The 23,424-nt window shown below is 55.9% G+C and overlaps 1 protein-coding gene across 6 annotated transcripts in view; it reads right to left on the bottom strand.

Moving 5' to 3' along the window:
* CTBP2 (C-terminal binding protein 2) overlaps positions 1 to 23,424 on the bottom strand; it is a 171,379-nt gene that overhangs the window by 6,476 nt on the left and 141,479 nt on the right. For 5 of the 6 annotated variants that reach the window (XM_009215593.3, XM_017944418.3, XM_009215591.4 and 2 more), the window contains 3 exons: positions 8,324 to 8,478; positions 7,935 to 8,079; positions 3,004 to 3,210 (listed from right to left, as the gene is read on the bottom strand). In XM_009215593.3, coding sequence (XP_009213857.1) covers positions 3,004 to 3,210; positions 7,935 to 8,079; positions 8,324 to 8,478 — 507 coding nt within the window. Of the gene's footprint in view, positions 1 to 3,003; positions 3,211 to 7,934; positions 8,080 to 8,323; positions 8,479 to 13,542; positions 13,632 to 23,424 lie in introns of all 6 variants that reach the window. The other variant, XM_017944414.3, reaches the window with a different exon arrangement.

Here is a 23,424-nt window from a genome sequence, read left to right as displayed (position 1 = left end):
AGGACCGCAGTGCTTGCTGCTTATATTGGCCACAGCAGGAATTTTGTTAAAAACAAAACAAAACAACCCTTCCTTGTTACTGACATTTTCAAACACAATTACAGTGTTCTGACAAGCCCACATGCCCCTCCCATCACCACCCGTGTCCTCTGTTCCCACTCCTCTCCACACTTCTTGTGTGCATTGCAGGCTTCTTAACATGAACTTTGTGTTTGAAAAACTTGCTCTCAATATAACAGGGAGTGATGTCCTGCCTCTTCATCGCTGGGCTCGCTCCTGCGAAGGGTGACATGAACACAGTGGCTCCCTGCAGGCCGGCCCGAGTGCAGACTGGCCACGTGCTACTGTGTTCTGGGCGGGAGGCAGGGCAGGTGACCATTAGGCCTGGACCTGTCCCACTGGTGGGGCCTCGTGCCCATCTGCAAGTATGCAGCCTGGGCCTCCCGCCAGCTGTGCCACAGGATGAGGAGGTGTCTCCCACTCCCCAACAGCTGTCATTTCATAAACCCATGCGGTCCCCTCGATAGCACCTCCAGCTTCCCAGAGCAATTGTCAGCATTTTGAAAACAAAATGGTTAGTGTTGATGCTTGACTGGGTTCTCCTGGAGATCACAGAAGGAATCTTTAAAGCCATGGTTCCAAGGTGCAGGCGGGAGAAAGACAAAGATGCGCATTTCCGAGCAGGCAGCCCGTGTTCCAGGGGTACCTCAACGCTGGATGGCTCCTCCTCCTGCAGCAGCTCCATCTAACTGATGGCCTGGCTAGGACAACTGCCGTAGTTAGAACAAAGGTTGAATAAGGCCAGTCTCATCAGGGACAGCTGCAGGGCAACTAGCATAGCAAGGCACGAACCATCACGCCTCCCCTCATCAGTGTCACCCCTTGGAGCAGGCAGTACTGGACGGTGGCAGGGACGGAGAGAGAGATGGCTCTCTGACGCACTGGCAACATGACACTGAGGACCCCAGCATGCAACTGCTGTTCCTGCAGCCGCCATCCCCGTTCATGGTGTCTGTGCACCAACACGCTTCAATCAGCGGGGCTCACACTCCGCAGATCCAGGGCCTGGAGGGCCTGTGGAACAGCAGCCCAGAGCACCAAGCCCAGATTTCAACCGTGCCGACGGGGACTGGGTCCTATTTCTTTGTTTTTTTCCCCAAGTTCACAAACCCCTTGAACTTTATCCGAGATTTTCTGACGACCTAATGACTTAATCCTGCTACTGACTTAATCAAAACCCATTCCCTACAGAAGAGACCTACTCCCCCACCACCCTACACCACCTTTTAAAAAGCACAGCTCCCACAGGCTACCTTTCCTTCAGTTTCTGTCCATGCCCCCAGCCCCAGGCTGCCCTCTCTTGGCAGCACCGCCCCACCCGCCTGCTGCCCTGAGCCAGCTGGGCCTGGGGGACTCTTGCTCAGTGGAACCCGAGGTCAGCAAAAGCTCTTAGCCCAGGATGGCTGCGGCAGCAACAGTCCTGAAGGCTACAGAGACACCTGGAAAGGGAGCAAGGAGAGACCATGACAGCCCCTGTGCTGGGGACCCAGGGTGGTGGTAGCAGTGGCTAGTGTACAGTCTCGAGAAAACAAGGCGGTGGCTGGGGGCTGAACTGGCCTCCATACACCGAGAGGGTTTTAAAAGTTGAATGACAAGGGCAGAGTCACAGGAACAACCCCAGGAAGAAGTCAGAAGCCCCTGAAACAAGCACTTCCCCAGTGAGGCCCCACCGTGCACCCAGGGTACTCATGACCACATGGCCCCAGGCTCTGCAGCCTGGCCAGAGACCACCGAGGCTCCGGGGGGCTTCAGAGTATACGAAGATGGAGATGAAGCAGCATTTCCGAGCCACGAGGCCCAGTGGGGCCTGGACAGAGGGAGCCTGGTGTTCATGCCACCTCTGCCTTTCCAACAAAGTCAAAACACGGTGGGTCCTTTAAAAAATCCCCAGCACCGGGCACTTCAACTCAGACCCCAGGCGAGGCCAGACCCAGGAGATCGTGGCCTGTAGAGGGGACAGAAAGATGTACACTCCTGGAAGCGTCCAGCAACTTCGCTCTCGTTCCAGCAGCACCCCAGGTCCAGGGCAGGGCTCGTGGGGAGAGGAGCACGGGAGCTTCATCCCCGGAGGTGCGGAGCTCCAAGCAGAGGCTGAGCAGCAGCTGGGAGTCTCCCGGAGGCCAGAACATTACTGGCCCCGTGTGCACACGTGCCTTCTTGGAGTCCCAAAAGGCAGATACCATGTATCCCACCAAATATCTACTTACAGACTGGGAAACTGAGGCAAAAAGCTCAGGTAATTCCCACAAGGCCACAGAGCTGGTAAGTGGTGGTGTTGAGATTCAGTGGCAACGGGCTGGGGTCTCCTGGCTGTGGTGTGGACCCTGATGGTGAGCAGGGTGGGCGCCTCCTCGAGCCCCCGTGGAATCAGGCTGTTTACCGTCACCTTCTCCTTGGCACCGGCCCCCACCACCTTGCTGAAGACCCTCCTGGGGCCTCTCCCCACGTGTCTCCTTTTCCTGGCCCTCTCTCAGGAGCTTTCCAAGCTGATGGCCTGACTCTGCCACCCCAACCCGGCATTTGAAGGCCTTCAGGAGTGAGGCCATGCCCATAGTCCAGGTCTCCACTAAACCGCCAGCCCCTACTTGAGCCCCAAGCCTGGCTGCTTCTCCACGACACAGCTCCATACAGCCCCTGCCCAGGGAAATTTAGTGGGTGCGGTGCCTTGCCTGCTGCCCCACAGCAGAGAATGCTGTCCTGCCAGACACCGCAGACAGCAGCGGACACGCATTCTTCCCGAACCAGCCCAGATCCTGCCTCTGGGGCGAGTTCCCTGATGGGTGTTGACTCCGATCTCCTACCCCGTGCGACACAGGGAGGGGGCTGGCCCTGCCTGCCCTGGGGACTCCTCAAGAGCAGGCTGGGGTTGCCTTTCCCGAGGGGTCCCCACTACGCCAGCCCGCGTCGGAGGGGGCGGGGATGGATGCAGAGGGTGGCACGTACCAAAGCCGATGAGGCCCAGCGTCTCCCCACGGATGCGGGCCGCTCCCGAGGCCACCTCTCGGATCTGCTCCACGCTCTGCACCCGCGTGCCTTCCCGCAGTGCCTGGTACAGCCACGTGTTCCTCCGGTACAGATTGAGGATGTGGCAGATGGTAGAGTCCGCCGTCTCTTCCACGGCTGCAGACGGGATGTTGCACACAGCAATTCCTAAAAGGGACGAGGCCAAGGCCGGAGATGACAAAACCTCAAGATCAGTGGGGAAGCCCCAGGGCTCCCAGACTGCCCTCCTGACACGGGGTTGTTGGCACGGGGGGAGGCCCATCTTATTGTCTAGCAGACGCGGGGCTGGGCACGTGGGTGGCAGGCCCTCAGGCTCTGATGTTCGGGAGGCTCTAGCCCGAACGTCCGCCCTCCCTCCCAAGGAGGACTTTTGCTCCAGGACGTGGCTCACGAACAGCCCAACTCCTATGGCTGATCTCGGGCCTGACTGGCTTCCTCCCGGGCTTGTGCTGAGTCCCAAGAAAGGACCTGGAGTGGCAGCAAGTTAGTGGTACGTCTGGTAAGACCAGACTCCTCCAAATGGACCCCACTCAGGCTCAACCCCCTCAGGGTCTTCCTCACAGAGCTGGCAGGGGTGACAAAGAATGGCTTTTGGTTTTAAGGTATGCTAACAGTTTGATGCAAAAAACATACGTTTTAAACATACTTGTTCCACCCCCACATGGATGCAAGGGCTGGCCCTGGGACAGAACTGATGTCGGAAGCGTGTGCACAGTCATCCTGTGGCCCTGTGTTCAGCACCCTGCTCTGGGGGGAAGAACTAGACCAGACAGGATGCCCTCCCTGCCCCGTGGAGCAGCCTTCAGGGCCAAGCGCGGCTTGGGGTGAGCCCTCTGGCCCCATCCGAGCTGCAGAGACCAGGGTCCAGTATCTCCCAGCACAAGGCAACTGTGGCGTGGAGAGTTAACCCACAATAGGCAGAAAGGGCCCCGACATTTACCCTCCACAGCCAGAGGGCGTCTGGGGAAGAATGAATGCATGCCAGATACAACAGGGGTGCAAGGAGGCAGAGGGCCAGGCTGGGAACGGCCCCTCCCTACCACCCAACAGGTGGAGAACCAGACGCCTACTTGCAGCAGAGACCAGAGGGCCGAGCCAGGGGTGGGGCCCCAGGGGGTGGGCTCAGCAGCCAGCCTGTGGCTCCCAGTTGAGCTCTCTGAGGAGGGGTGTGGTTGTTTGGGCACCATGTCAGCCCAGGTGAAAAGGTTCCCTCCTAATCTCAGGTTTGGGACCCCCTAGGAGAGTGCCTCTCCCAACAAGGGTTGCCCAAGGCACCGGGACAGGGCCACCTTTAAACCAACCCACGATTCCTCTATCAAGTCCTGAAGATTGGAGTGGGGACAGCGACCACCAAGGCAGCTTCTTGGGCTCTACTGGACAGGAAACAAGAGCAGTGGGTGCCGCAAACCCACTTTCTAGATAGCTGCATGGCTGTCTCCCCAAGAGGGCCACCCCTACGTCTAGGGTCTTGAGAGTGACCCCCTCAGCAGGACACACAGCTCAGAGAAGGTGAAGCCACCGTGAGCAGGTCACCCACCCACCCAACGTGGCCACCGAGGGCTCCTCCGGGCCACAGACAACTGCCAAGGGAACAGTGTGGCTGACTGTGACTGAGGCCGACCAACTTTCCCACGAGCTGGATGCCAGCAATCTTGCAGGAAACGGGCCTCGTTCATTTGAAATAGCTCAGCAGAGAAGCTGGGGCTTGATCACATGCCATGTTATTATTAGAGTCAGATAGACTGAGGCCGATGCCAGAGGTTGAAGACAATCTTTGGCGGTTGGGAGAATTTGCATTCCTCGGGCGGGCTAAAGCCCAGCAGGGAGGCCCCGCAGCAGAATCACCCTCAAGGACACTGGCTCCGTGCTGCGGCCAGGGCTTGGCCATGCTGCCTGGTGTGAGCAGCAGCAGCTCCTCCTAGAACATGGGCTGATGCCAGCTGAGACCCCGCAAGGCCACCTGTGTAAAGGCCCCCGGGTGGGTGGGGCACAAAAAGGGAGGCTGAAGCAGGACATCCGGTCAGTCTTCTCACCGAACTTGGACATCCAGCTCCTCGGTTCCAGTGCTCACCAGAGTGCAGAGTCCCAGGACGGGGAGAGGGTGCAGGAGGAAGAGCTGCAGCCACTGCCTGGGATGGAAGAACCTTCCCAGCCCCGCTGCAGCGGCGCCACGGCCAGGAACCTCCATAACCTCACCGCCCTCTCGGAGGGAGCGTCTTAGCTGTCCTACAACGCTCCGTGGATGCAGCCTCCCTTCTGGATGAGTCAAGCTGATCCTTCAAGTGCCACACGATGGGCGGCTCTGATACTCACAGGCTGGGCCTCCCAGTGTACATGGAGCCTGAAACACGGCACCAGAGAGGCAAGCTGCTTTGCTCTCACGGTCAGTGCCATGGTGCTTTCATCCCTTCAGGACTGCCACTGGCATGGGAACCAGATCAACCAGCTTGCTGGAGGCGGCGGGGGTGGGGAGGGGTGTAGGGCCTCTCGAGGTCTTCCCCTCGTGTCTTCCGTGTCTTCCTGGCTCGTGGGAAGAAGTGCAGGTGAGCAGCTTCCTCAAGGGCTGACTCTCGCCCGTCATTCCAGAGCTGATGGCTCAGAACCTTGCGATCCCGGAAGGCTTCACCAGAGGCCTAGTGTGCTGCCTCGTCCAACATGGAGGGCCCTGTTTTCTGGGCTTGCCAGGGACCCCCTTTCACATCAGGAGGAGGGCCTGCCTGCAGCCACCTGCCGCTCCCAGCCCTCAGCACAAAAGGCCCGCTGACCGCATGATGTGGGCAATGCCTTCGGAGACAAAGGACGTCTGGACAGAGGCTCATTTTTCGCCTCCAGAGTCTACATTTGAAAAGTGCCCTTCAAAAGGGCCCCACAGATGTCTTCCAAGCGACCTTATCAGATGGGACCAGGATCAATGAAAATCCACCACTCACAGCCCTTCAACATTTTCCAAAACCGCAGTCCCTGGTCCTGGTCATCTTCTGTGGGTCTCAGAACTCAGGGAACACAACCTCCCATCTCAGCCCTCCTGGGCCCCCCGTCATTGAGGCCCTGGTGCCTTTCTAGCCCCACTGCCTGTGTGGGGCCCTTCTAGAAACGGAGAAATAGAAAGTTCCACAGGCAAGGACCTACCCTCTCTCCCTGGAAAGCAGCTGCTGGTCCAGCCGAGGAAGGTGAGGGTCAGCACCCATGTGGGCCTGGGAGCTGGGAGGTGAGGGGCAGACGTGCTGGAGAAGCAAGAGGTGTGTGGGGACAAGGATTTGAGAGCCCCTGGCACATGAGGCTGTATTCTTCTCTGCTGTTCAAACTTGGGATTTCAGCTCTACCAAGAGCACAAAGGACATTTGTTTTCAAACAAAAATATCCTTGTTTGTGCCAGGGAAAGATGGAAAATTTTAGTTTATATTAAACACGCTTTTGAAGACTCACATCTTCCGGAGTGTCTTTGTTCCAATGGAGCGGCTCGGAAGGAAGCCATGGCTGGTAGCAAGCGAGGGGCGTGGGGACGGCGAGGGGTGGATGTGTGAAGCTGCTGCTTCCAGGACCCTAAGGGGTCTGGATCTCAGTGACCCTCTCTCTTTCCCTGGCCTTTTGCTCTGGGATTTGCCTGTGGGGCGGCCCCACCCCACTGTGTCCCGACCCCTGTGAGTACATGGGCAGCTCCACCACGGCCCGGCTCCCCAGCCCTGCTCCTGACACCAAGACCCACTCAGTGCTTCTGGTACCCGGGTGCTGCCCCGAATGGCAGTGAGGGACTCAGCTAAGATTCCGACCCCAGGCTAGGGTTGTGGAGAGAAAGCTGGAGCCGATGGGGGTGGCCTCCCTGAAAACGTGGCCGGCGGTGCCCGAGGGCAGGATTCAGACGTATGTGGTGCTCTGCTCAGAGACTATCTGACACCCAGCCCGTCCCGGAAGCACCGGGGCCCGCTGGGGCCTCAGCCGATGGGACAGAGGTGGGGGAATGGCGCTCAGGCTATTCCTGGAGCACAGGAAGGGCTGTTCCGAGGCCAGGCTGCTGTCTGGACCACTGTGCCTGGGTTCCGAGTGGTTCTGAAGTATCCCTTAGCAGCCTCATGAATTTGGGGCACCTGAGCACTCATAAGGCAGAGTACAGCTCCCACTCCAAAGTGCAGGGGTAGCATGTTCCAAACACAGAGCAAGCACAGCGGCCACCCGGCCCTCTCCCGAGGACGCTCGATGACAGCAGTCTGCTCCTCGTGCCTCTGTACTCAGCCCTCACGGGCTCACACCGGGTGCCAGGCAGAGGCCCCTCAACACGGCCCCAGCGCCTGTGGCTGGGGGTGCAATGAGCAGCTTTGACGCCCCCAACTCCGGGATCGCACCTGTGCCTCTGCTTTTCTTTGGAAGCCTCTGTCATCTGCTGTGTTGGGCAGAGGGTCTACCTTGCTTTGGTGCCGACCTGGGTCCGATGCTGCTAGGGCTGCCCTCCCAGAGCGGGAGGCCCCGTTCCTGTGGGACAGGGGTCTGGAGCTGTGTACCCAGCTGGGGTAGTTTAGGGGATGCACCCAGCAAGCGTGGTTTAGGGGACATGTGGCCAGTCGCATTCTCCTCTCTGGAGGTGGCACTGGGTGTTTCCAGATGGAGCCAGCAGCAGCTCGGTGCTGCCCCAAGGGCAGAGATGCATCATCACAGCCCAGCAGACCCCACACAGGAGCCAGCAGGGACAATCCTACCTGCGCCATGTGAAGGCAGGGCCGGCAAGGTGCTCCACAGCCCGGCCTGCAGGCAGCCACCTTGCTACAGCCAGCAGCAGCTGCTCCGTGGTCCCAGTTCCAGCTGCTTCTCCGAGCCCACCCAAGCAGGGCCCACGGAGCTCGCACAACTCCAGGCAGCCAGCGCTGCCTCGCACTCACCGAGCTCGCCGGCAGCCTTGATGTCCACGTTGTCGTAGCCACTGCCTATCCGCACGATCACTCTCAGGGCCTTAAACTTCTCCAGGTCCTCCCTGGTGAGGGTGATGGTGTGGTACATCATGGCACCCACAGCTTCGTTTAGAACCTGCGTGGGAACAGAGCACAGGGTCGGAGCCCCACCCCGGGCAGCCCACCGGCACCACTGGGCCTGGTCTCCTGGCCCTATTGCCCTTGAACCCGAGGCAGAGGAGTTCAGTAGGAAAGTAGGGAACAGAGGTTTTGGGGCCTGCTGGTGACTCGGGGCGACCTAAATGGGGGGATGCTGGGGAGGGCCGGGGAGGAAACTGCCCAAGGTCAGGGCAGCCCCTGGCCGGGCAGGGTGGGCCCACCTTCTCGTGGATTTCCTGTGTGGACTGCGCGTCACAGAAGGCCACAGTGGCCAGGTCCTTCAGGATGGGCATCTCCACAGTGCAGTCGCGGCCGTCCAGCAGCGCCACCAGGGGGCGGGGGTGCAGGGGGCCGTTCATGATCTGGGGGCGGATACCTGCAAGGAGGGAAGGGGTGAGCACAGTGGGTGGGTGGCTGGAGGGGCAGCTCCCCACTCATCACTGTGGGCAGGGCTTGGGCAAGTGAGGGCGGCGGAGCAGCGAGGGCCCCACCTCCACCCGCATCACCTCCCGGTGAGCCACTGTCACGAACAGGGGCCCCCATCCCCACTTCCGATCCACTTGCGGCTCTGGTTGGAGATGCACACGGCTGCTTCCCTGCCAGCAGACCATAGTCCCAAGAGCCTCAGGACCATGGGGCCCCGAGGCCAGCACAGGATAGTCCAGCACAAGATGGGCCCCCACGCCACGTGCCTCCCCACCTGCACCGGCACCAGCTGCCCTCACACAATGTGACAGGGGGTAAGGCGTTCCTGGAGAGGCCCTGCATAAACAAGTGCCCTGGGCAGGCTCCTCCAGCCCTTCTCACCTGCGCTAGGTGGGAAGAAATGGTGAGTCTGGGGCAGGGAAGGTATGCCTGAGGGCAGGAGGCCTCTGGGGGCTCAGGAGAGCAAACTTCTCAAAGGACCACACAGCAAGCAGCTCTCTAGACAGGCCAGAGCCATCGTATTAATCCTGACAGACTCCCTGGTGCTGCCAACAAGGTGAAGGGACAGCTGTGAGGGCAGAGGGGCAGGGGTGACCCCAGGAAGGGCCCCAGTGGTCCTTCCCACAAGTCCAAGTCCAAGTTCTCTAGCAACTTCATCTGGACCAGCAAGGCTGCATCTAGATGTTCAGCAGAGTGGTGGAAGGCCTTCACCTGCCACACCACAGATGCACATGCTTGCGCCCCGTGCACACACAGGGCAGACACCCTGCAGGGCCCTCCCAGGACGCAGCGAGAGCCCCAGGGCCTCTTTTCTCTCACTATTCTGTGCAGCAAACCCAGCCGGCTCTGAAGACCTCAGAGACAGAGAAGCAGCATTTTCTCCAAGAAAAACTGCCCCCTTCAAATCCATCCTTGGATTTTGTAGGTCCTCCTGACCATCTGCCCAAACCTCAGATCTTCACGACCCACAGCCTGGATACAAGAGAACGGCATCTGAGTTCCAGAGGTGCAATCCGCCGAGATGCCAGAAAGGGGCAATGTCTCTTTTCCTGTCAAACTAGAACTCTTCAACCTCAGATGAAAGCTCTGGGGCTCATCAAGCTTTCAGATGTCCAGATCAGCCCTGATGGCGGCCTTACATCCCTGTCCCCTCCCTCCCTCCCTCCGAGGCGGGCCGGTTCAGGCCGCTGCTCCAGGCTGGGCCCAGCCTGGTGACCCACCATGGGTAACCCAACCAGGAAGGTGCGACATTCCTGGAATCGCTGGCCTTTGACCACAAGGCAGCAGGCTCAGGCTCCCACAAACAAAAGCACGAGTCTTCCGCAAAGGCCAGCTTCATCTGTGTGGCTGCCACCTTCCAGCCCTAACCTCCTCAAGGGCTCTTGGTAGTTCCCAAGCTGGCCACTTGGTGGGGACGGTGATCGGGACCCCAGCCATGGGGGGGCTCCTGCTGGACCACCAGGGCTCATATTCAGTTAGCCACACACTCCAGTAAGGAGCCGAGGAAGAAAATCCCCCTCCACTGGAGCCTACGTCTTGTTAAGACTAGACACGGTGCTAGGGAGGGACGGCCGAGGGCACCCGCAACTGGGCCTTGGGACAATCGTCTCTTTGGACACAAAGTACAAAAAAGGCTTTTGTCCCAGCCTCAGAAGAATGGGCTGGGGGAGCCAGGGCCACAGCCAGCCCTGCATGGTCCCCAAGCTGTGTGCAGTTCTCCTGCCACCCCTGGCTGGGAGAAATCGTAGTTCCTCTCAGCCCTGAGAGGCAGCCGCACCCGACGCTCAGACACCAAGGGCACACGTGCACCCAGTCACTCCTGCTGCTGCCCCAGTGCCCAGGTCCCCAAAGCGGGGTGTCCGCATGAATCTGCACCAGGAAAACAGGGCAGGGCGGGGGGAAAATAAGGCAGGGACGAGGGTCAACGCCCCCACGTCCTCGCCAGCCCACGACCCGTATGGGTGGACAGGAAGTATGCAGCAGAAAGCTGGACGCCCCCTCAGCTCATCCGCGGGGTCCACAACAGCACCGTCACCCGACAAGGAACCCGACACACATGGCTCCCACCTGGGCGCCTCTCTGCTGCTAAGAAAATGGTGCAACTGCCAAATTCCAAAAGATTCTTTCTCTTTCAGTAGACTCTTCTGGCCCCCTACTTGAGGTCTGAGGGCACAATCCTGTGGGGCCTGGCAGTCCTGGCCTCATCCCCCAGGCTATCGCTCCTGCAGGGTGAGGAACACCCCAACTTCACTTTCAGGGGTGCTGGCAAGATGGTTACTGGAGACAGTTCCTGATTATAAGAAATCCAAGCTGTCCACTAAACAGGAGCCACACAGGAAAACCACGCTGGGCGCAAGGTGGGAATCCAGAGCCGCCGATGCATCTGGGGAGCCTGAGAGGCCATTGTCACAAGATGTCCATCCACAGCATCATCAGTGCATGGATCCGTTACCAGGGTAACAAACTCCAGGTTGCCTAGCGATCGGCCTCCTCCCCGACACGCGCTGCCTTTCTCGTTGGTGAAACCCACCCTTTACCCTCCCTGATGGCCGGCACGCAGAGCATGGCTGAGGATGGCCCAAGAGACCTGTCCGAGGTCTGAGGCTCGAATCCTGGCAGCAGGTCCTTCATGGCAAGGTGGGAAAAGAGAAAAGCAAATGGGTTCCCATGCTGGGAAAAGATGCCGGGCACGACGGCCGGAGGTGGGGGGTTGGGAGTGGGTGAGGTGTCCTGCATGAGGTGCAGGGATATGGAGGCCACGGGAGACTCCCAGCCCTGAGCGCAAGCGCTTAGCTGGGACACTGCCAAGGTTTGCTCTAGAAAGGAAAGCACCATCTCCCATGTGCTCCTTCAGTCCCAGAAGGAAACTGTCCACCTACACACCAGAGAATTTGGACTTAAATTCAAGCCCCTGCATGGCAGTCGCTGCCCCTACAGGCTTGCCTTGCCAGAGCCTGGGGCAGAGGTTCCTGGAATATCTCGTATGGAAGATCTCATATGGAGAGATGAAGGTGCAAACAGATCCCCCATCTTACCTCACACAGGATTCCTGACACCTGTTTCAGGCTTCTGACAATTTGAGTAAGTTTTTAACACATTAGGATGTAACTGACACATAGAGTAAGATTCATATACATTAAGATGGAACATGACCCTTTCAGGGATGTGGGGTCCCCAGGCCCAGTGGGGTGGGAGGATTGGGAATTTGCGAGGAGAAAGCCCAAGGCACAGTAGGTAACGAGGGCTTCCTGAGAACTGGGCTTTATGATAAAAAGCCAAGGCTTCCAGTTGCTATGCCCAGCTGAAGGCCTGTTCCATGCAGACAGACCACAAGGCTGACAGGAGTCCTACAGGGCTGCTGTTCCTCCCACTTCACAGCCCAGGAATCAGAGCTCAGGGTGGCCCCGTACCATGGTGCGCAAGCACGAGGTATGAGGAAACACTTGGGGACAAGGCTCACAGGGCCCTGGTGCCCTCTCTGTGCTATTCTTCCTTCCTACCATCTCCCACCAGTAAACCTGCCGTGTCCATTTCAGGACAATTCCAGCTGCAACTGGACACATCAGGGAAACGACATCAGTGCCTTCCTGTTAACAGCCTGCCCACATTAACTGTGTAGAGCACAAAGCCCTACCGGCCCCCCTGGTATCAATTACTATTTGGTTTCAGGCTTGCGTGTGCACCCGTGTGGCCCTGCCCCTCCATCCGGGATGCGCTGTGCACCAGCTCGAGGCCAGTACCGACGCCCATCCCTGGGCCTGGGATTGCTTAGAGGTGCAGCTGCAATGAATAATTGTGAAATGAGAGATGCTCAGTCAAAAACAAAGGCAACACCAGGCCAAGTTGCTGGAGTTTTGTGAACAGTAACCAGACACTTGGGAAAAGCCAAGCCCGCAGATCTCACAGATCCTAAGTCAGGGAGATCTCAGGGAGGATGCCGGGAGGATTCGGAGCTGGAAAACACTGCATTTCATTGTGGGGAGCTGCTGCTTTCTCGGATACAGGCGGACAGGCCTGGAGCTGACCTCCTGGCTCAGTACCATGCAAGGCAAATGGGATGTTCTCCTGAGCAGTCACCAAGGAGGACTGATCCTGCCACAGAAAGCTGCCTGCAGTGTTGCTGAGACCCATTTTCCAGTCTTTCTAGACATTGTGTGAGCTAAGCCGACATCCTTTCAACAGAAATTCTCATTATTTAAAAATGATCTAAATAGGTTTCTGTTGCTTGAAGCTCAAGACAAACTACCCCAAGGGAAAGGTTTTGTCGCTTTCAGGATTTTAGGCTTCCACCCAAAGCAAAGCAGCTGCAATGACCATTTCTGACATACGAGGCAAAGGATGGCTCTGGCCTTTTTGTTTTTTCTTTTCTTTTTTTTGAGACAGAGTTTCACTCTTGTTGCCCAGGCTGGAGCGCAGTGGCACGATCTCCGCTCACTGCAACCTCTGCCTCCCAGGTTCAAGTGATTCTCCTACCTTAGCCTCCCAAGTAGCTGAGACTACAGGCACGTGCCACCGTGCCTGGGTAATTTTGTATTTTTAGTAGAGACAGGGTTTCACCATGTTGGCCACGCTGGCTTCAAAGCCCTGACCTCAGGTGATCCATCCGCCTCGGTCTCCCAAAATGCTGGGATTACAGACAATGAGCCACCGTGCCTGGCCGGCTCTGGCCTCTTTTTTACAACTCACTAGATTTTATAGAAGTTTCCTGACACCGCAGCAGTCTCAAGACACCGGTGCCAGACTGGCTGGGAGCTCAGGGTGGCAGTTCCCGTTCCTGACAGGGGCTGTGGCTGCCCAAGGACAGACGTTGGCCACATACCCCAGGGTTGCCCCATGAAACCCCTGCAGGTTGCAATCTTAGGGCTGACAGAAGCCGTCACATTCACGAGAAGAACCACTGCTCAGAGTCACAGCAGTGGCCTTGCAGGAGGGAGCCTCTGTGGAATGAAGGTAGTTGCTGGAATCTGCCAGGTGCCGTCACCAGCTGCCCTAACACAGATACTGTAAGAAGTACCTGGATCCTTCCACAGACGGGAGATCCAGGCAGGGCTTCCAAAGATCGCGACAGAAGGCGTCATTCAGAGTGCTGCAAGCAGCTCCCAGCTGTAAAAAGTAAAGAAGGTTCCTCTTCAAAGACTTTCCTCCCCGTCTAATTAGGAGGAATAAATAGTAACTTCTCTTAGAGGCAAAATATATTCAAAGACCTGTGCTAATATTCTCAAATATCTGCTAGCCGTGGTAAGGAAATCAATGTACTTTGTGTTCTTAGCTCCCACAATTCAGCCTAAATATTTGCCCTGGCATGCTTATACCGGTCCAAGCAAGCATGAGGTCATAGCCTGTTTCTCTTCCTTATTTAAAAGTTTTTTTTTTTTACCTTTCTCAACATTCCACAAGTTACTTCCTCCTTCCTTTGTTCCCTCTACCTTTGCCTCTTTTAAAAAGTTCTAAGTTGCTAGCCAATCAGGACAAATACAGCATGTGAGGTCCCGTTCCAGCCAATGGAAACCGGACACAGCCACAGGGTGGACGCGTCAGGTCATAAATGGCCCTGTCTCCTTTGTTCGGTGTACTCGTGTGGCAGAACTGCTGGCAATTGTACCCTTTCTGCAGGAAATGAAAATGGCCTTACTAAATCAATTACATTTATGTTCAAGTGCTATTTCTTTACGGCACCGAGGAACAAACATTTCAAACAGAGCCAAGCCATTCAAGGCTTCATCAGCCCCTATGACCTGCAGGTGGCCTGGGAGGCAGGCGAGCCTAGCAGCCGGTGTGGCTCCCAGCCTCATGCACAATGATCCAGGTAGAAAGAGGAGACAAAACCACACAAACTCCAGAGGCCGGGGTGGGACAGGGAGGGACCCAACAGAGCTGTACCTGAGGCCCCGCCTCCCTCCAAGGAAGCCCCACTTAATATCCCACCAATCCCACCACCCTCAGAAAAGCTTCCTCTTAAATGCAGCCTGTTCCCCAACTAAATGGCTGCTTTCTGCAATCCAGCATGACCTGATCCTCACTGGCTAAGCTCAGCAGACCTGATTTCTAGAAAGCCAGACACAGAATCAGAACTAAGGCCTGCTAAGAGTATTATTTCAGAGGCTTGGGTTTCTACAATATTAAACTGAAAATTGTGACAGGACCAAGCTGGGGGCCAGATACTGATGCTGGGACATACGCAAGTGCCTCTCAGACACTTGGCATTAAACTTGTAAACACAGCTGCCTCAATGGGTCTACAGGCCAGCCCAGCACACAGGGCTATGGAGCTCTGAGTAGGGGAAGGCGGTCTGTGGGAGCCTCGTGTTGTCAAGGTAAGAGATGCCTCCCTTGCTTTGTAAACATGTTTAACCACGTTATAAAAGCTGTTCTAAACCGTCAGACGTGGGATCTAAACAACAACAAATGTTCTGCAGTTGGCTGATCTGGAATGTGAGCAAGCCACGGTGACTCCCCCTCCTTGTGCCCCCAGCAGCCAGGAAGGTGCCCGCCCCCACGGCAGCTGCAGAGAAGACTGTGGGAAACAGGCATCTCCCCTCTGCCTTTCACAAGAAGGACCACAGGAGCAGGTTGCTGATGAGCCAGTGGCTCCAGGAGCAGCTTCAAGGCATGATTTGGAAGAAAATCTGTGTTGCTAAGAGTGGCACTATTTTAAGGTTAAAAAAAAAGAAAAAAAAAGAAAGCAACTGCTATTGGAAATCTCAGCTTTGTTTCTACGTTGTTATCTGCTTTTTCATTTGGCAAATGGGCTTTCTCTCTGCGTTGTTTCTGGGAAGCTGTCCCAATGCTGCGTCCACTTCCTTGCCCAGCTTCCCAGAGGCTGCGATTTCATTTTACAGTCTCAGTCATGTAGAGGTAGTATGTGCTCCCCTAGAAAGGAGAACCCAGTCCTCAAGTTTTAAGTGTCACCTGACACCCCCAACAGATTGCCCGGCTCATGTGCACACACCTCCTCCCACCATGCAATGCAAATGCGCAACACTTATCTCTCTTTCTGCATTCACAGCAGACATCACTAATCGATCCCCACATTCTTCCCGAAGCCAGGACCTCAGCCCTGGAGTGGCATCACACACACCAAGCTGCTGAAGACCTGGCCCAGCTGAAAATGATTTAACTCAACCTTGGACAACGACTAGCCTGAACCAGGCGCTGGAAGACAGAGTGAGGAGAGAATGAGAGAGCAGCGTGGTATAAAGTGAGTGCCGGGGAATTTAAAGAATGAAGTACACCTTCTAAAGTTAGAAATTGGTGATGGCTGTGCCGTCACTGTGTACATCCTTAGCAGCTATAGGGATTATCCATATTTTCTCCAGTGAGGTACAATCGGGTAGGAAAAAGCTCGCAATCTGCTGCATATTCAGCCAGCGCACTCCTCACGCTGAGAACACCAGGATCTTAGTCTTCCAAAGTTGGGCTCTTACTTGCGAACAATTTAAAAGGGTTTATGGCAAAGGGTTCATGTGAATTATCCCTCAAGTTCCCCCCGCCTTTCTGTAAGGAGGAAAAGACTGAGTGTTGGGAAATCCAGCTTCACCAGGGCCTCTGAGCACCCAGGGGCTGTGCTGTTTAGGGTGCCCCACAGCAAGTGGGCTCCCCAGAAGGCTGGAGGTGCCCCATGGGGAACCTAGCTTTAAACTCCTCCTCGGCTTCTGAGTTTGGCATTCTCTGCAAAGTCAGCTGGAGGTTTGGTGAAGAAATGGCCACAGGAACACCATGATAAATAGATTTGCTTCTTAAAACATGTATCTGAATGAGTCACAATGTGACATGTGAGAGGCTCCCAGGTAATCTCCCTTGTAGCTCAGGTGACAGCTGGACACAGAGCTGGCGAGGCAGGAGGCTCCAGGTACCCCTGTCTTTATCCAGCCAGTCAGGTGCAGTCTGCTGCTCCCCAGAGCCTGGGCCATGTTCTCTGGCCCCCAAAAGCTTTCTGGGTGATCATGTCAATAACCAGGAGTATGTGTGGTATCTTCCACGGTTGGAAAGAGATGTCTAGAACCACACTATCAAGTTCAGAAAAAAACACAAAATACAAACCCCCTGAAAACAAAGCTCGTCTACAACCCTAGAAAGACAAGCACGTGCAGCCACTTCGACAGGTTCCTCGGCGCCCCCGGGGAAGCTGCAGCCCGCACCCTGCAGTGTCCGCGCCATGCTGAACAGAGGAGCACGGGGCCCTGAACACAGGAAAGTGACAGGTATTTTCTCGTTTTGTAACACAGCTTAAAATAAAAAAACCAAGAGTGACGTTAGGTGCTTGAAAGCGTTTTTAAGCACTGGTAGCTTTTTGGAAGCCCAGACACTGTCCTGTTGGCTGACTGTGGTGTTGAGTGTTCGGGCTCCGTCACCTTCACCTATCCCTGGGAGCAGCTCACGTTCTGGGGTGAATTTTTGCCCTGAGGAAGCAGGTGCCATCCACCCGGGGCAGATCCAACAACCCCACCCAGCCCGTGTGAATGCAGACACTGCTGACTCACTGGGCCTGAAAGATCCGTAAAGGGACATCACCAAAAACGGTGCCTTAGAAGGCATTCCCACAGCGAAGCAGCCAAGGACGTGAGGCTCTGCTTCTATTTTTGGTGAGACGCGCTACGTGTGCGAGATTTCCCCAGTGTCCCAGCCTCACATGGGTGGTCCCTGGGCTCTAGGAGGGAGGACAGGATGTGGGGATAGAAGCTGGAACAACAGCCAAGCTGGAGGAGCAAGGAGTGAGGATTCTGGCTTCCCACTGGGTGAGGCTCTGCAACATACCCTCCTGCTTCCCAACACGGGGACGGTCCCTGCAGGGACGGGCAGTCAGGATCTTATGCACAGGATGGGGACACTCTCAGCCACCACTCTGGAGGGGAACACACATCATCTGAGTCCCCTTTCCAATAAACAGTTCCGGTGGAATCTTCCAGGACTACTTGTTCTCTTCCTGCCGGCACGCCAAGGTCAGATGTGCCCTTGGGTCAGACCCCCCACCTGCCTGTGCCTCTGCACACCCCGCTCATGTGGCTGCTCCTCCAAGCCTCTGTGGAAGAGATGAGCCTCAGGGCATCGCCAAAGACTAAATTGTTTTTCTTCCTTTGAGATGGAGTCTCACTCTATTGCCCAGGCTGGAGTGCAGTGGCGCGATCTCGGCTCACTGCAACCTCCGCCTCCTGGGCTCAAGTGATTCTCCTGCCTCAGCCTCCCAGACAGGGTTTCACCACGTTGGCCAGGTAGGTCTCAAACTCCTGAACTCAGGTGGTCCGCATGCCTCGGCCTCCCAAAGTGCTGGGATTACAGGCACAAGCCACCGCGCCCGGCCAAAAGACTAAATTTTAAGAAGCGCAAACCTTCCAAGGACAAAAAGGGGCTCCCCTGGGACTATCTGTTCACTCTGGTGAACTCACTCATCAAAGCCAGGACCACCTAACTCACTCCCGCCCGGGAGCTGCCCACCTCGCCTCTCCAAGCTGCTGGCCAGCAGCAAAGAATGCTATGACTATGACGAGGGCTGTGAGGTCAGCGATGGGCCTTCTGTCCCGAGGGTGGCAGCTGCCAGCATGTGGTTCCAGCCCACTGCTCTTGCACAGTGAGATTCTCAATTCAAGGGCCCAAGCTCCGAGTTGTGAGGTGGTCTGGAGCCTGTTGGAAAGACCACCGAGAATGCCCACCGTCTGCTCCGTCTCACCTGTAATGAAAATCGGCTGCCTGTAGCCAAAGGGCCGCCTGGCACACCCCCACTTCACATACCCCGTGTGGGCAGGTGCATTCTGTGCCACAGCAGTTAGACACACACCAGACTTTCCCACGATGTGCCTGGAAGCTGGGGAAATACCTGGAAATGCCTGAAGTTGTAAAATACAAGTCTGGAGTCTGGTGCCTGGCCCACTGCCGTCAGCCTCTTTTCCTCAATTGGTTTTCAATACTTTATTGCAGCAATAAAATCACCTATGCACCCAAGAAGGCAAACACACGAGGAGTCGAGTTTCAGGTAATAAAGGGATGGTAAACAGTCAGCTCTTTATACCATATGCTGGGCATCATGACCATGGAATAGAGCCTGTCCCATTTAGAAAGACGGTCATGGTCACTTCCGTTGCACCCTGCAGACAACCCTGTGCCACAGACGCTGCCATTTCCCCAGCAGGTAATGGAGACTGAGAGGTGGGTGGAACTTGCCCAGGGTCACACAGCGAGTAAGGGATGGAGTCAGGACTCAAACTCAGGCCTGACACCAGAGACCAAGCATGCCACCCCAGCGCCCACCGCACTGCAAACCACCTGTTGGATTGGTTCAACTCAACAAGCTCTGGACACCGGATAGACAGACATCATCAGGCCTGGCCCCGGAAACAGACGGGTGACCTTGCCTCGGCAGGCTGAGGTAGGTCTTAAAGTTCTCTCTTTTACTGCGGGAATGTGATTGTTTGATCTATCAACCAGGCACACAAAATCCAGAACCAAGGGCCTGCGGCTCTTCACACGAGGCATGTGCTGTTTCCCCCCGGGTGTCTCTCTGGATCTTGCAGCCTAAAAGAGGCATCATTGTGGTAACTGTCATCAGAACCACGGAGAACAGAAGGACGCATCCAAGCAAGTCCAAGATGCCACAGGATAGCAACTTGTGTGTGCTGGCCCCACTCCCCAAGCCAGATGCAGAGACACATGGTCCTTGTCACAGTGTCCTACTGCCCCAGCAGGCATTCATGGCCCTGGTGATAAGAAACCTTGTCCTAACCTGGACAACACAGTGAAATCCCATCTCTACAAAATTTACTGGGCGTGGTGCCACATGCCTGTAGTCCCAGCTACTTGGGAGGCTGAGGCAGGAGGATCCCTTGAGCCCAGGAGTTCAAGGCTGCAGTGAGCTATGAGTGTGTGACTGCACTCCAGCCTGGGTGACAGAGTGAGACTCGGCTCTAAAAAATTAATTGAAAAAACAAACACCTGATCCAAGAAATGGATCTATGTCAGCTTGGCCCTCAACACTGGCCTCTAAGAGGGTTAATGCGAGATTCAATGCACACGAGGTTGACCTTCCTTACAGGAAGCAACCTCTCGGGGGCCTCCCTGGCAAGTGGCCCAAACGCTCTGTGCCTCAGATGCCTGACCCCGTGGGCCTCTGGCCAGGCAGGGCTTGCCGAGACGGGAACACCGGGCCTCCAGAAAGCACTGACTTGGAAGGAAGCCCCTCCCCTAAAGTCTCGGGAAGAATGAGCTTGGGGAGCTGAGTTTCACCCAGTTCTGACTCGTGGTGCCTAAGACCAGTGACCATGGCTGCTCAGAATCCAGGCTCTCTCTCTGAGCCACCAGCAGCCGCTTTGCTGGGTAGGGACACCCTTCCGTCCTTTTCAGTAGTAACTGGAGAGAAGGGCCAATCATCAGGTCTCACCCCCAAGAGAATAAAAACCAAGAAAAGTGAGCGTTCGTCAACCCAAGCTCCCCATAGCAGGCAGTTTTCCTAGAAGATACTCTGCGGCGTGGAGGGTGTTTACCAGCTACCACATATCTGTTTCCTTGGGTAGAGAAAAAAAATGTGCTCCACATCCCTCGACAGACGGTCTGAGTGACCAGAGCCCGAGGGAGCTTCATAGAGCAGTGCGGGGGAAACCTCCGTGGTCAATCCCGCTGTGATTGTTCGGAGACTCGCTTTCCAGGCAGCGGATTCATGGTGCTAGACAACCAGCCAGCGAGGTGAGACACCCTGCTTGCCAGGAAGTGACCAACACAAAAGAAAGAACTACTCATCCCTGCCCAAGCAAGGCCATTAGCTTCTCTTCGAGTCCTGCATTGTCCCCAGAAGAGCCATGGCCCAGATGGAAAAGCAGCATTGCTGGTTTTCATATCAAGGCAAAAATCAGTGGCAACCCCACAGGCCACAAGCAGGAAACGCGATGTCTGTTCTCGAAACGGAGCCTTTGCTGTGCGGTCCCTGGTGTGGCCTGGCCATCCTCCCCTGCCCTGCTGGGGCCACAGCCAGGCTCCCAGGGTCTCCAAAGCACTTCCAAGACGGCGCCTTGCCCGCCCGCTGCGTGGGTACTGCTGGTGGAGGTGTTGGGTGAACAGTTCTCAAGTTCTAAAAATGTGCCCCTGACAACAACAGAAGGGGATGTTTGAGAAAAATAAGAGAAAATAGAGATGAGAAAAGAACGAATGGTTGCCAGAGGAATCTAGCCGAGAGGCCAGCTGCTGTACGCTCCCTCACCGGCCACACTCGAGGCTGGGTGCTGGGCTGGTGGCGTGTCCAGTGTGGGCACGCACGAGGCTGGGTGAGATTCTGCAGAAATCTAAAAAGGCCACAGGCAACCCAGAGATGGCACGGGACGATCCAGCCTGACTTCTCACTGTGTGGAAGTTTGACAGCGCCTACTGTGCGCTGGGTACCAGGGTCCCTGCACCTCACAAAAGGGCTCTAAGCACCACTCGGGGTGACAGGGGGAAGTGGATGGTCAGAGTGCAGTGAGGTCGGGTCCCGATCAGGCTGAGGAAGGCCATGAGGCCACGCCTGCCCTTCCCAGTGCCCCAAGGGACTTTCCCTCCAAGGTACAGGAAGTAGCAGCAACCAGGAGGGCAAATGCCTTGGATGTTCCATAAACCCACAGCAAGCTGAGCGCCACCGCCAAGTTCCAGGGGTCACCATCAAGTACTGCCCGAGGGGACGGCTGCCCGTGAGTGCCGGGACCAGGAGCCCTCTGGATGGCTGCCCCGGCCGCTGGCTTCTCCCTTGGAATCAGATGGACCAATTCCACCAGTGCCCCAGAGAAATGAACAACACGTCCTCTGGCAAAAGGACCCTGAGTAGCCCGTAGCCTGGCAGTGCCAGTCTTAATTTTCTCACCATATTTCTCAGGCTGAATGTCCACAAAAGCAAAATAACACCCTCCTCCTTAGCTATGGCAGCCAAGGCTGAGACGGGAGAGGGAGAAGCCTCACGCTCGCAGCACACTCTTGTTTTGCGAGTGGTCCTAAAACCCAAGAGGAAAGAGATCAGCAAGGACTGCTGTCCGGCAGGCCAGGGGCCAAGAGCGCTGTGCCCAGGCCCAGCTCACAGCCAGGAAGTGAACATTCTCAGCACAACAGCTGGCTGGACGCCGCCTCCATTCTTCTTTCTTTTCTTTTTCTTAAAATCTAGTAACTTCTACAGCATCCTAGGCTCAGAGCCCAGTTTACAGGAAAACACTAGAACCCATCACAAAGGCATATTTATTCCTTCATATAAAAAGCATCTAATAGGCAAATCCCCAGTGGGGAAATGTGTTGGGTTGAGAGGTCAGAGGTCAGCTCTAAGCACTGTGGATGGAAGGGGAATGGACTGGCCTGTGCTGGGCGGTTGGTGCCAACATTCAGCTCCGCAGGCAGAGCTTCCTTCCACCACAAAAAATCCCTGAATGCAATCCCTTAATGAGGCTGGGTCAGAAGAGGAGGTGGGAACCCCGAGGGAAGTCAGTGCCAAAGAACAGCTGACTGTACCAGCCAAGTGCAAGAAGAGCTTAACAGCTTCAACTAGGATGAGGCCCTGGTGAAATTCGAAGGTGACATGCAGGAGGCTGTCGAAGGGCAGCGGAGGAAGGTGCTGAGGAGCAGGGAGGTAATGCCAGAAAGAAACTGCAAACTAGCGCTGATGCCGCTTCTTTGGAGAGGCAATAAAGGCAGGAGAAACTCACCTCTGCTTCTGAGCAACGGGTTCATCGGTCCCATCTTACACAGTGTGATTCTTCTACGTGATCAGTTTCCCTCTTTCTTTGGTTGCTAGGAAGCTCAGAGCAGAATTCCCATCTATCCTTGTGTACAGGACTGCAGGGGACGCTGTGTTCTGGCCCCACCACCCTCCCTCACCTTTTCCTACATTTACTTTTCCATTTATTAAAACTTTACCGTTGTGTGTGTTACAGCCGTTCCCAAGAGCTAGCTTAAATCCTCTTAGGTCCAAAGAACATTTTACATTTCATTTAATCACACAGAAGAATGGCGTTCGCTCTTCACTGGGAGAATTAATTCCCTGAACTCTCCCAGGCAGCAGCATGATCCAGGAGAAGGAGTTTGGCCCTGCAGTCAGAGCAGCTCGGATGCAGGTGTGGTCTTGAGGGCAGCAGCTGGAGCCAGGCAAGCACCAGCAGGTGCGCGTGGAGCCAGCTGGGGGCCCTGAGCTTGCCGTGCACACAGCTCTGGTGTGAAGCAGTTCTCAGAGCCCTGGGGGCAGGTGGGGTGGGCACCATCACCCCAGTGTTACCCATGGGAAGCGAGCCTCAGAGCCCATCATGACTCCTGCTCCAGAGCCTGTCATGACTCTTGCTCCAGAGCCCAGCCACTTTGTCCTGTTTCCTCTTGCTGACACAGACCTTGGCTTCCAGCTCGGACTGGTGACTCCTCCCCAAGTGTATACCATTGTTGACTTCCCCTTGCTGTGGTAAGGCACTGTGCCTGGGGATCATCATGGCATGGGCCACATCCTGCTGTAGGACTCAGGGTAGGGGGTGAACCTCTCTGCGCCTGTCAGAGGAAGAATGTCCAGAGTTTTCCTGGGATTTCAGATAGGGGATCATCCTTGTCAAATGCTCCACAATAGGCCAGATGCAGTGGCTCACGCCTGTAATCCCAACACTTTGGGAGGCTGAGACAGGGGAGTCACCTGAGGTTAGGGGTTTGAGACCAGCCTGGCCAACATGGAGAAATCCCATCTCTACTAATATAAAAATCAACCGGGTGTGGTAGTGAGCACCTGTGGTCTCAGCTACTCGGGAGGCTGAGGTTGCAGTGAGCGGAGATTGCTCCACTGCACTCTAGCCTGGGTGACAGAGCAAGACTGTCTAATAAAAAAAAAACAAAAAAAAACAACAACAAAAAAAGCTCTACAATAGTGACAAATCCTAATATTTACTGAACTCAGTCAGGGCCCTAGATTCTCTCAAGGCTGGTTTCCC

The sequence above is a fragment of the Papio anubis genome, chromosome 11 (genome assembly GCF_008728515.1).
Source record: "Papio anubis isolate 15944 chromosome 11, Panubis1.0, whole genome shotgun sequence".
Taxonomy (NCBI): domain Eukaryota; kingdom Metazoa; phylum Chordata; class Mammalia; order Primates; family Cercopithecidae; genus Papio; species Papio anubis.
Note: the sequence above shows the minus strand (reverse complement) of the source record. Positions and strands in the feature narration are given on the sequence as shown.